The sequence below is a fragment of the Alternaria postmessia genome, assembly GCF_024291825.1.
Source record: "Alternaria postmessia strain BMP 2775 chromosome Unknown scaffold_3, whole genome shotgun sequence".
NCBI lineage: Eukaryota > Fungi > Ascomycota > Dothideomycetes > Pleosporales > Pleosporaceae > Alternaria > Alternaria postmessia.
The window spans coordinates 431,645-444,174 of NW_026260076.1; the positions used below are offsets into that span (position 1 = coordinate 431,645).

At 52.0% G+C, this 12,530-nt stretch overlaps 4 protein-coding genes across 4 annotated transcripts; 2 read left to right on the top strand and 2 right to left on the bottom strand.

Moving 5' to 3' along the window:
* Window positions 1-996: 996 nt before the first annotated feature.
* J4E82_000907 (uncharacterized protein) lies at window positions 997-2,125 on the bottom strand (the record flags this gene model as incomplete). The annotated part of the gene is made up of 3 exons (XM_051727227.1): window positions 997-1,358; window positions 1,410-1,960; window positions 2,022-2,125. The coding sequence occupies 3 exons, from the start codon at window positions 2,123-2,125 to the stop codon at window positions 997-999; spliced, it is 1,017 nt and encodes a 338-aa protein (XP_051593034.1).
* Window positions 2,126-2,768: 643 nt separating this feature from the next.
* Window positions 2,769-6,167, top strand: J4E82_000908 (uncharacterized protein; the record flags this gene model as incomplete). Its single annotated transcript, XM_051727228.1, has 5 exons — window positions 2,769-2,816; window positions 2,893-3,755; window positions 3,808-4,039; window positions 4,086-4,399; window positions 4,451-6,167. The coding sequence occupies 5 exons, from the start codon at window positions 2,769-2,771 to the stop codon at window positions 6,165-6,167; spliced, it is 3,174 nt and encodes a 1,057-aa protein (XP_051593035.1).
* Window positions 6,168-6,873: 706 nt separating this feature from the next.
* Window positions 6,874-8,653, top strand: J4E82_000909 (uncharacterized protein; the record flags this gene model as incomplete). The annotated part of the gene is made up of 8 exons (XM_051727229.1): window positions 6,874-7,034; window positions 7,122-7,198; window positions 7,274-7,316; window positions 7,367-7,436; window positions 7,484-7,543; window positions 7,591-7,933; window positions 7,986-8,251; window positions 8,300-8,653. The coding sequence occupies 8 exons, from the start codon at window positions 6,874-6,876 to the stop codon at window positions 8,651-8,653; spliced, it is 1,374 nt and encodes a 457-aa protein (XP_051593036.1).
* A 1,233-nt stretch (window positions 8,654-9,886) lies between these two features.
* J4E82_000910 (uncharacterized protein) lies at window positions 9,887-12,344 on the bottom strand (the record flags this gene model as incomplete). The annotated part of the gene is made up of 2 exons (XM_051727230.1): window positions 9,887-12,168; window positions 12,230-12,344. The coding sequence occupies 2 exons, from the start codon at window positions 12,342-12,344 to the stop codon at window positions 9,887-9,889; spliced, it is 2,397 nt and encodes a 798-aa protein (XP_051593037.1).
* Window positions 12,345-12,530: the final 186 nt, after the last annotated feature.

The following is a 12,530-nucleotide window of genomic DNA, read 5'->3' on the forward strand; positions in this document are numbered from 1 at the left end:
AGTGTATGGTCTAAATATATACACGATAACATCACATGCTCGAATACTCCTCCTCGAGCCCATGTACTATCACGAGTACCTTTGCAGACTACACGGCACTGTTGTCTCCGCGTTCGTCTGTTGATCGATCAATACAACAGTGGTATCTCTACACATCCGTTCACCCTCTTCCACCCTAAAACTCCTCCTCAGCCCCCTTCTTTTCTCTGCACTCGTCACATTCGCCTTTGGCCTCTTCATAAACTACTATCATCTCACTCAAGGGCACATAGCATCGCGCACCTCTACGTGAAGAATCTTGACATGCGCCACATGTTGTGTCTTTGTGTGTCGGCCACTGTACGAAGTCAGTGTATGTCTTGAACACAGTTCAAATTTTCATATCTCACCTCAGTCTCTAGGTTTGATTGCCTGGCACTGACAGGCCCGTTCGGGCGTTGATGTTCTGGTGTGTGAATAGGGGAAACGTGGCCGCATGTATACTTTGTAGGGCGGAGATGGCACATCTTGTTGTGTATCAAAGGTTTAGTATCGTATAAAGTTGTGTTGGTGTTTGGTTTTCGTCGGAGTTATGGCACGGTTGGTGAGCCGTGGGTTCAGTTGTGCTAAGACGGTGCTCTTGCTTATTGTTGAAGACTAAGAAGTGATAAGTGCTAGAGTAAGGAGGTGAAGGAGTGAGTCGACATTTCTACAACTCGGCAGATTTGGGAGGGTTTGCATCCGTGTGAACGATCTTGGTCGCTCGGGCTCCTTCACAGCTTCAGTACAGCACATCAATTGGCATAGCTGTAAGCGCTTTGTGACGCAGACTTGTGTGTTGTGAAAAGAATGCAACAGTGTTTATAGAATGTACTATGTGTATAACCCCAACAACAATCAGTGCCAAACGCCAGATCAAGTTCAATACAGCGTTCGCTCCATCCGCCTGCGCAAACAAGCCCAAAGCAGGATATGTACACTGGAGATGAAGGAATAAATATGCCAGCAAGCCAAGGCCTACTTGGCAAGGATCGGCGCCGCCTTTCCGGCTTTTTCTGCTGCGATGTTTGCAAGCTTTTGCAGTTTTTCGGCGCGTACTTGGCGGAAGTATCGGAAGAGGAGAATAAAGGATAGCTCGATACGCTCTTTGGTCATCATGAGGAAACCTTGGACGAGCAGACCCTTGAGGATCTGGGGTCCGATACCCTTGAAGAGTGCTGCAGGACCTTCGTGTTGTATGATGTATTGCATAACTTCGGTGAAGGACTTGAAAGGCTTGCCATTCCTGGCTGGCGGGGGTTTTGATTGAAGCCCGACTTTTGCGACGATAAGGGGTTGTGTTGCGATTGTGGCAAGAGTCTTAGAAAGAGCCCCGATGACTAAAACCTGTTAGCAGCTTTACTTGAGCAATAGTAGTAGTCTTGACTTACGGAACGCCTCTAGGGGCTTCAGCGTCTTCTTCCCCGGGTACAAGACCTCCCGTAATCGCTGATAAGCTCCGTATGTGATGGAAGGGTTGACCACAAGCACCAGACTAGCCCTGAGACCTCTCCAGAGACCAGTCCAGCCATCTTCGCCATTGACCACGTCCATAGCCGTAGCGATCATTCCCTTGCGCTCTGCCTTGCTCATGGTCTGTTGCCTCGTCGTTACGACGGCGACTGGAATTGTGAAGAGCTGGGCGAGCGCTCCCGCAAGCGCTCCCAGAGAGAGTTCGACTGGGGTACTCGGTGATGCTTGGAGCGTGCGGTTCGCCATGTAGAGACTTCGTACAACAGTATACCAGTAGAAGTAGGCGAAGTTGGTCGATGCTACACCGAGCAGAGAGCCTCCTATGCCAGCATACAGTCCAGCCAAACCCTCTTCTGCAAAGACTTTTTGCAGCGCGTCGAGCGCACCATCGTAGTGTTCGCCATCGGCGGGATTGGCATCGTTCGAGTTGGGGGAGCGCTTGACCTGGACCTGTAGCCGCGTCTTGATCCTGAGGTGTTGTTAGTATTTCTCTCGGTTGCATACAATGTCTCAGAATATATGCAACTTACAAGTCCAGGGGATAGACGAGCGTGTTCGCGATGACAGCACCGGCGGCGCCTGCGACAGCGTTACCCCATGGCGGTAGAGTCTCTACCTTGGACTGCCCGGCCATGGTAGTGGTGGTCGAGTAAAGTTGCTAAAGCTTGGCCTGAGTGTTGCGACTACGGAGAGCGTGACGGGCAGAAGGGTATGGTCGTGTGGAGGAAGCTATCGATTCTCACTATCTCATTATGACCGCGATAATCTGAGGACTGGAGATAGCAGCATCGGGGGTTAGAAAAAGCGGGCAGGGGACGTTCATGGTGCCCGCAACGCGATAGCGCTGTCGCATGCATGGCTGACCTCTCCCGAGGTTCCAGAGGCCGAGGTTCAGGGTCGGATGACGTCTTACCCTGCTCCCTTGGGCCTTCCTTCACCGTCGCCATTGTTGATCGTTTCGGTGAGCGCAGGCAAGCCGCCGTGGGCTCGGCATACCTTACACGTGAATCAGAGACGTTTCGGCTCGCTCACCTGCTATGAACCTGCATTTCCTGCTGCAGCTGGCAGTCGCAACAGGCAGTTGGCAGGAACGTGCGTCGCGCTAAAACGCTCAGCTCCATTGCAAACAACAGAACACCATCACGACTTCTTGATGCGCCCTTGACTCAAGTCCCCCAAGTTAGTCGCATCGTTATGGCACGAAGCAAGTAGCTTCACTGTCCGCTAATCGTATTGGTCAAACTTCTTTAACCACACCCCGTTTCAGGCCATTCACGATGGCTGACCGGGCCGCTCAGCTTGAGGCTTGTAAAGCTGCTGCAAGCGTATGTGATACTCGCAACTAACCTCTCGTGGCAGTAACAAGTTCTTCATTGTAGCTCCAACTAATCAAGCTACCAGAACTACCGCTCCCAGCTTCAGACAGCCGCTACCAAAGATGAGGCGCTCACCCTGGCCATCAGTGTGGCTGAGAATCTAATGAAAGCGCTCAAACTGTCGTCGAATCCAGACGAAAAGAAACAAATTAAGGCCCAATGCGGAGAGATGATGAATGTTGCCGATCGCATCAAGAAAACAGAAACATGGACACCCTTAGTCGCACCACAGCCCTCAAATGCAAGAGACGAGCGGTTCGGTCGGTGGGCTGCCCAGGTCGCTGGAAGTACGACTCCCGGTATAGCCTTTGGAGACTCTACTACTCGTTCGAACACATCACGTGGTGATCTTTCTTCAACTACAGGGCCTGTCAGCGGTCCAGCAGCTTCAGGTAAATCGTCAGCTTCTTCTTCATCAGCATTCATTCATCATTCAGATGTTTCTTCAACAGTTCCTTCTATCAAGCAAGCTATCTATGAAGATTCCATGCCACTTATCGATCTTTCGGATGATCCTGTTCCAGTCGACACACCAAGCGCAATCACTGATGTATGGCACGAAGATAGCTCAAACGCCAAGATTGGCCACGATCACCACACAAAAGACATTCACAATGTGGAACTAGATCCATCTGCGACGCCACACTTCCCTGTTCCACAGCCTCAGCCGAAGGCACCTGCTCCGCAAGCAGCGGACCTAACACCATCGACTGTACCCCACGCTCAGATACACAGGCTACGGGAGCCAGTTTCAAGCAGGAAGTTGCCCGCAAAAGAGAGCATCATCTTATTGAAGGCTTCCATAGTCAATGGCTTCAAGTTTCCGCCTTGGGACAAAATGCCATCTGCACATGAATTTACATCGGAAGAGGGCGTGGCTCCCTACACGTACATCACCTAATGCTCGAGAAGGGGGGTTTCAAGACACTGACAACAACAGGGACACCCGGGATCTGAGTCTATCGCCATACCAGCAGCAATTCTTCTTGGGTTGGCTACGCGCCAAAGATGCTGTCCCGCCGCCCTCGCAGTTCCCTAATGGCAGGGCTGGCATCGGGCCTTTGATGTCCAGCACGAGGCCTCTAGATCTTGTACAGGATGCAGCTTCGGATTGCTCAGTGGTTACGAGCTTATGTGCTGGTATTGCTCGCTCTGAACGGGGTCACGACGAGGTTTGTCATGCGGAAAGGTCAGCGTCTTTGGTACTAACTGCGACAGATGCTCACGAACAAGATATACCCATACGATAAGCACCTTGGAAAGCCAGTAGTCTCATCTAACGGCAAGTATATTGTACGGCTTAATTTCAATGGTTGTTGGAGAAAGGTGGTCATCGACGACAGGTTACCGGTATCGAGTACCCATCGGCTGCTGCATGTCATCGATCGCCGCAATCCAGCGCTCTTGTGGCCGGCATTACTCGAAAAAGCATATCTCAAGGTCCGCGGTGGCTACGATTTCCCTGGAAGCAGTTCATGCAGTGATCTTTGGGCGATGACCGGCTGGATACCAGAACAAGTGTTTTTGCAAGAGTAAGTTATTTCCTACTTCGTATCTACGTCTTACCATACTGAGTATTATAGGGCAGATACAGTTCCAGAGCAGCTATGGAAGCGTATATACAACGCTTTCATGTATGGCGATGTTCTGGTTACTGCAGGTACTGGGAAGATGTCGACTAGACAGGAGCGCGAACTCGGTCTTGAAGGCCAACACAGCTACGTCGTGCTGGATATGAAAGAGACGGATCATGACCGACTGTTGCTCATCAAGAACCCTTGGGTCGAAGGCAAGGGTTGGCGTGGCCCTCGTCCTTCGGCTGTAACGGCCATGGATGCGTCTGCGTCTATCTCCAGTGGTGGCTCTAGTAACAGCCTCGAGAGCTATCACAGGGACAGTGTTCCGACTCAGGATCGACCGCACCCAACGACGTTCTGGATCGGGCTTGAGCAGGTCATACAGCACTTCGAGAGCCTGTACCTGAACTGGAACCCTGGCCTATTCCAGTATCGACAGGATATTCATTTTGAATGGAATGTGGAGTCGTCGCCAGGCGGTTGCCTCGTTAAGCATCCACAATTCGCCTTTGCTTCTAAACACACCGGCCCCGTGTGGTTTCTCCTTAGTCGCCATTTCCGAGACACGACAGCAATTACCAAGGAAGAGTCAGATGCATTCAACGACGGGAGTATCCGCCCTGACTCTCAAGTCAACTCTAACGGAGATGCACCAAAGGGATACATGAGTATATCTATCTGTAATGGCCAGGGAGAACGACTATATATGAAAGATACTTACCTAGAGTCGAGCGACTACGTCACAACACCGCAGTGTCTTCTTCGCTGTGACACAGATGCGCACTCGACCTATACAGTGGTGATTGATCAAGATGACTTGCCTCCATCACTGTACAGCTTCTCCCTGTCAGCATTCGCAAATTCGCCAATCACACTGGAACAGGCAGCGCAGCGGTACCCCCTCCAGAAGATGGAGGAAGGCGCCTGGACGAGGCAGACGGCTGGCGGCGGCACAGACTCGTCGAAATATTTTGATAATCCTCAGTATTCGCTCACCGTTCGGGAATGTGGTTCACTAGCCATCCTGCTCACGAGTACGAACCACGAGCATCCCTTACATGTCAAGCTTGCGCTGGGACACGGAAAGAGATTATATCGTCTCCAGAGTCGCGATGTACTGGCAGACTCGGGCGATCACCGCAGTGGATGTGTCTTAGCGGAGATTAAGGACCTTCAGCCGGGCTCCTACACAATCATTTGCTCGTTGTTTGAAGCTGGTCTGACTGGCGACTACCAACTCCGAGTTGACAGCACGAGCGAGGTAGTTTTGAAGCAAGTCCCACGCGATGGAGCAGGTCTCCTTTCAATGAAGCTCACTCCGGCCTGCTTCGGTGCCAACATACATAAAATTGCCGCGCCGTTGTGGCCTATGCGCTTGGCTTCGTATACCATCATCGCCAGATTCGCCAAGGCAACAAGTCCTCGTGCTATGGATTTGGGCAAGCTAGCGCGCAGCCCGCTTCGACTGAGTGTTGAAATTGGTCGGGGCCCAGAGCGCAAGTTCATCATCGCGAGCGAACAAGGAGAGTACTCGGATACTGCCACAGTTCGGTCCGAGAGTGTGAACATTGATCCGAAGCTCACGACGCAAGGCGATCTATGGCTTGTGTTGGATAGGTTGTCAGGCTCTGGTGGACCAGTAGAAGAATGGTACGAAGTAGAAATATACACGGACACGCCCAAGGCATGTGAAATTGGAGTCTGGCGGGAGTGGGACGACTGATGACTTCGCGACAACGCAAGGTACGATCAGGGACGGCGCGTAGGGGTGGACCGACGGTCATTTGCATTGTCGATCACAGCGATCAGTCGTTAGTCGGTATGTCTGGAACTTTGGCGTCGTCGTGTGCACAGGTCGAAAACGAGCACGTCAGGCTGGAGCATCACACTTGAATTGGTGTAGTTCAGGTGTAGCACAGAATAGACGAGAAGTTCTCTTACACATGTCATGCGGTTCCACGGTTGTGAAGTAGGCTATTCGCGGTTGTGAAACGTGGTAGGGGTGAGAGTCGGTGGCGAGACTGCACCCAATCAAGCGATGCACGATCTGTCAATGCATGTCCCTATTGCGCGTTTCGACCTTGCAGCAGACGCGCAGGTTGGGATTAGAGAGGTACGATAACGGCAACGCTAAATAAAAGAACTCCAGCCCCTGCAAGTTGGAGATAACCGTCTTTCCGACTTGGATCTGTATGCTCCATTCGATCTGATATTCTTCTCCTTCCCTTCTCCACTACCCCGCTGCGACAAGGTTAGAGGCTATCGGCTGCGCTACGTCAGAGTTCCGCGCGTGTGCCAACTGCCAAGTGACCCCGAAAAGCGCAACGCCTCAACACCTGACGACATCATCGATCTTTACCTAGATATAGCTTCGAGCTCCTATCCCCACTTGCTGTTACTCTGTTGAGTAAAACACGTATCCCATCACCATGGCGGACCTTGCGCCAGAGAAGGCCCAACCGGGCTCTGCAACCACGTCCGCCCTCAACTCGACAGATAATTCGCGGGCTGCAACACCTTCAAACGCCGCCGCAGAGAAGGCTCCGGACGACAGCTCCAAGTTCAAGACCTTCCTGGGCATATTGAGGAGGTAACGTAGCACCACCCGGTCACAGCATGTCTACTAGGCACGACTGGCGAGTTTCAACGCGCGAAAGCTAACTCGGTCTTCCTTCAGGTTCATTGGCGTCTCCGACCTCGCTGCTGTTCGCTTCTCCCTCCCCGCACAACTCCTCGAACCAAGGCCAAACTTGGGTACGTTGCATCACCATGGATCTAGGATTGCTGTCATGGCAAGTCGCTGTGGCAAGACTATCATCTGACGGATAGCAGAGTACTGGCACTACTTGGACAGGCCCGACACATTCATCAGGTCAGCACAGCTTCAACTTAGGTTGCAAGGCCCATTACTGACCTGCACAGTATCGGAGATTCGGATGACGACCTGGGGCGCATGCTGGGGTGCTTGCGCTTCTGGTTTACAAAGGACCTGGTATGCTGCATGTACCCTCGAGAAAAACGTAGCTAATGCTGGCGCAGAAATACGTCAAGGGCAAGCCGTGCAAGCCTTACAACTCTACATTGGGCGAATTCTTCAGGGTACGCTCTAACCCGGAACGACACGGGCTACCTACTGACTCTCACAGTGTAACTGGAAGATCGAGGATACTCATCCCACCCTCAAGACACCCAACTCCGCACCCACAAGCGCTGCCAACAGCGTCAAAGGCGATGGCAAGACCGTGACCGTCTCCTACCTTACCGAGCAAACGTCTCACCACCCGCCTGTCTCCGCCTTCTACGTCGACTGTCCCGAGAAGGGCATTAGCGCACGAGGCTACGATCAACTAAGCGCCAAATTTACTGGCACAAGCGTGCGTGTGGTTGCTGGAGCACACAACCTGGGCATCTTCATCAACTTGAAGAACCGGGGCGATGAGGAGTACCAGCTCACTCACCCAGCGGCCTACCTTGGGGGCATACTACGCGGTATGTCATGAGAGCATTATATGTAGTGTGACCATGCTTACTCTATTTACAGGCTCCCTCAATGTATCTGTCGCAGATAGCTGCTTCGTTACCTGCCCAAAGACAGGGCTGAAGGTCATTCTAGAATACCAGGAGGAGGGCTGGCTCGGTCGATCACAGAACAAGGTCCTGGGTGTCATCTTCAAGTATGACCCCAAGAATGATACTGTTACCAAGATCAAGGATGTATCAGAGAAGGATGTCCTTGCGCGGATAGAGGGCAACTGGCAAGATAAGGTCTACTACACCCTCGGCAGCAAGCCATTCGCCAAGGTTGCCGTAAGTATACTGATTAGTAGTCTGCACCACAATCTAACATTTTAATAGGAGAAGAACCTCATCATCGACCTCAACCCGCTCGACCCCGTAGCCAAGATCGTTCCACCGCTTGATCAGCAGCTTCCCAACGAGTCCCTCAAATTTTGGGATGGCGTCACAAATGCCATAGTAGGCAAGCAATATGGACTAGCGACAAACCTCAAGACCGAGATCGAGGAGAAGCAACGGCAGAAGGCGGCGGAGCGCAAGGCGGCGGAGAAAGAATGGAAACCACGATTCTTCACTGGAGCAGTCACACCTGTCGGCAGACCAGACCTCACCAAGGACGGCGAGGAAGCTCTGAAGGGTTTGCACGCGGAGAACTACCAACTGCCACCAAACGAGGAATACGCCGCCTTTTGATCGCATCCTCTTTTTCTCGAATGTTAGGAAGAAATTGCAGAATAGGACGAACCAGTACAGCAGGACCTTCACTACGATATCCACTATATTTTGACTCTTCGGGGAACACGACACCCTCATTTGGCATCACTCACAATATCGGGACGTTTTTTGTTGATTAAGAAGAGGGGAGCATTGGCTTGTTCGGCGTTCTCGTACATAACATTGGGACCTACACGTGGTGTTTGTGTCCTTTCTGTCACGATTATCTTACGAATAGATCTCTCAGACTGCTTGCCTTGATAAAGGCTTTCCGTCAATTGACCCCTTTAGTGGGAACCATGACTTGTCGAACAATCATTCCAAAGCGCCTACGTTATCCCTAAGCAACAATACGCGTAAGTTTCCGCAAAAGATGGAGATATTCAAGCGTCATTCAGACACAAAGCTGCGTCTTATTTCCTGTTTTGAGGTGGCAGTCTGGTATGGGCTCGCCCTAGCAGTGGGTTCAACAAGATGAGGACGACGAAACACTCCAACGTACCGAGGACATATTGAATGGAATAAATGACTATTTAGACCAATGAATGACTATCGCAATGGATTCTGGAGCCAATCCCATATGTTATTGAATGTTTGGATTTTCTTCTGATATTGGTGATCCTTTTCATTATAGAAATTCGACCCCGAACATCAGGTAAATATCTGCAGCAAGTTGCGGGCATTATTCAATATCGGAACTGCTCAAGCCATATTTTGGTATACTGAGATCACACAGAACGATCACTTTCATCAGGAAAAGGACAAAGTTGTGCAATCGTTGGTTTTTGTTGAGTTTTCTATAGTTTCAATGCCCAGCTAAGCAGTGTCGCGACAGGATCCTTTGTCGACAAGACATAACTCAGTGGAATTGTGGGAAGTATCGCAAGCTGCAGATGGGAGCTGCACAATGAACCGCTGCGATGAGTATGCAGGCGGTGGTGAAGGATCTAGATAACGCCGGTATTCCGCCATGCAATACAATACCATCGCCCTTTGTGACTGTGCTAGTATCAAGAAAAACCCATCGTACGCCAGAAAGATCGCCAGTACTAATACATACAAGGATATACACAAGGTACTAACGTCCACATCAGACGCAATCGATGTTGCGCATCCGGGGACGGTAGAGGGGAAAGTCCCATCAAACACGACTTCGCAAACGTTACAAGAGAAACAACGTTCTTAAGCCGTGTTGTGACCACAAAAGCCAGGTCACTGTAAACCGGCCTTGTTGGTCTTGACAGTATGCGGAATAGGTTGCAAAATTCCCTTGTTGTCGGCAGTACCGAGAGCAGTGCCCTTGGACCACCCCATCTTCATCATCAGAGCATGACCCTTGTTTTCCGGGCCCAACTCTGGTGCGTTTGCGCCAACGGTCTCACCGTCCTTGTAACCCAGCAGAGGACGGGAACGTGCACCTCCCTGTTTGTGTTTGACAGTAGAGAACTTCCCGGGACGGCCGCCACCGCCCTGCGAATAGAGAGGACCTTTGAGGCGCTTCTGGAAGCCCTTCTTTGCAATCGCAATATCAAACTCGTCATCAGTATATATGCGCGTGCGATTGGTCTTGGAGAGAATAGTAAATCTGTCGTTACCATCGCCACGGGAACGGGAGTTCAAATTGAAGAATGAAGCGGCTTGGTGGACGGTGGCGCGGCGATAGGCCTCCATGGGCGGTAGAGACAGTGTCTGCATGTCACCCACCAAGAACTCACGAAGCTCTTCGACAATGTCCTCCATGTCAATACCACCCTGGTACTTGACCTTGAGATTGGGACCTTTACCCTTACGACCTAGTAAGCCTTGTTGACGCAGCTCCTCACGCTCCGCCTTCTTAAGGCGCTTCTTTTCTCTATCATTTGCCCACGCGCTCTGTAGCTGTTCGTTGAGATTGGAGTCATCCAATTCTGGCGGTGGCTGGCCACGTCGGCCCTTCTTCTTAGGCTTTAAGGATGGGCGCTCAGTGTCCATGATGTCAAAACCGCCATATGGATCCATCTCAAGGGCTGCAACCATAGCAGAGGCCGAGGGGAAAGTAGGTTCCTTGTTACCTCGTCCACGTCCCTTCTTTTTGCTAGGTCTGCTGTAAGCGCCATACGAGTAGTCGTTGGCAGGGCCTGAGTCGTCGAAGAAATCGTCGCCAGCATACAACATTACCTCGTCGCCACCGAGGCCAAGTTCTTCTTGCTTCTGCAAGATCTTCGCAATAGTCTCATCGTCGAGTTCCTCTTCGTCTTCTTCGTCTTCGTCGTCGTCGTCATCGTCGTCGTCATCTTCATTCTCGGAGTCACTACTGGAAAGCATCTGCTGTTCACGTTCGTAGACCTCTGCCTCGAAAGCTTTGATCAACCGCTTCTCGTCGGCAGTCTTGAGATGTGTGTAAGACAGCCAACGGGCATCGTCCGTGACAGAGTTTTCGTACACGCAGAGATATTGAAGGCCACTCTTGCGGGTGCGCTTTGATAGAATCCGAACGACTTTGTCCATCACATCTGATGAGGTGCTCATGTCTTCGAAATCCTGCAACATGTCTGAATCCCAGTTGTCGCTGCCCTCTCCATCGTTGCCACCGTCTTGACTTCCAGACACCGATTCCCAATCGTTGTGGCTGCCTGCGTCCAGATCCATTTCACGACGAGCGAAGCCAGATGTAGCCAGCAGGTCTTCGGTGAGACCGAACTCTTCCATGTTCTGCATGTAGTCGTCAATAGCTGCGTCACGGGGGTTCACCTCGCCGTGCAGATAGTCATTCATGTCGGGACGGTCAGCATCAGGCAACCATCCAACATTGGGCTTGCTTCGGTGTTGCCATTCGGTAGTTTTGCCTTCCCACGCAGGCCTACCTCCTCTTCGCCTCGCGAATTGGTCTTGATCAACGTCGTCAGCATCTGAGCCCACTTCTGCTTCTAGCCGAGAAGCAGCATTGCCTCGAATACTGAGCTCAACCGATACTGGGGCGTCGCCTGTCACAATCACCGATGCACGATCGACGGCTGAGGCAGTTGTGAACTCAGGCGTCTCAACAGGTGGTGTTTCTACTGCAGGAGTAGACTGTAATGGTCGTGATGGTGTGCCTTCGAAGGGTTGTGGCGTGGCGGTAGGCGTGGCTTTGGGTGCCTGTTCTGTAGATGAGGTGGCGACGGGAGCAGCAGATGACTGGTTTCCACGACCTCTGAACAGCACCTCATCAGCGCTCGATGATGAAGCCTCGGAGAGCGCAGGCGAGGGGCTGCGGATCGCCATGTGTGCCATTGCTGTTGTGTTGTCGGGTGTGGAAGAGGGCGAGGACGGTGTATTTGACTCGGCGCCAGGATCAGACGAGACCTGGGCAGTATCTGTTTCAGGCGTGTCCAGTTTCTTCAGCGTGCCTTCGAGGTGACCGGCACTTATGAATTCGATGGGCATGTGTCGCAATTTCTTGCCAGCCTCAAACGCAGCGGTGCGGTGACTGGACATCCATTTTGCTTCGTCCTTGAGGGAGAACTTGGACGCGGCTGCTGTAGGAACGGTCAACACGACCCAATCATTGGGGACTGGAAAGGAGCGCAAACGTACTCTCTTCATGGACTGGCCATGACTGGTATGAGTGGCGTTTGGAAGGCGCGCGCTGCGGTGTGCTCTTAGCTGAGCCGCCTTTGGCCTTGCTCTTGCCCTTTTTGCCGTGCGACATGACGATGGCGGTGCGACGAGAGTTTGCGGTGAAAAGGAAAGGAAAGTGCGGTGGAAGCTTTTGGAGATGATGCGCTCTTCGATGTCTCGTCGCGAGTGGCGCGGGGCTAGTAATGATGCGCAGGGTTAGCTCAGCGGAGCTTATGACGATGGGGCCGCTGGTTATCGCGCTGTAGGGAGCTCTCAG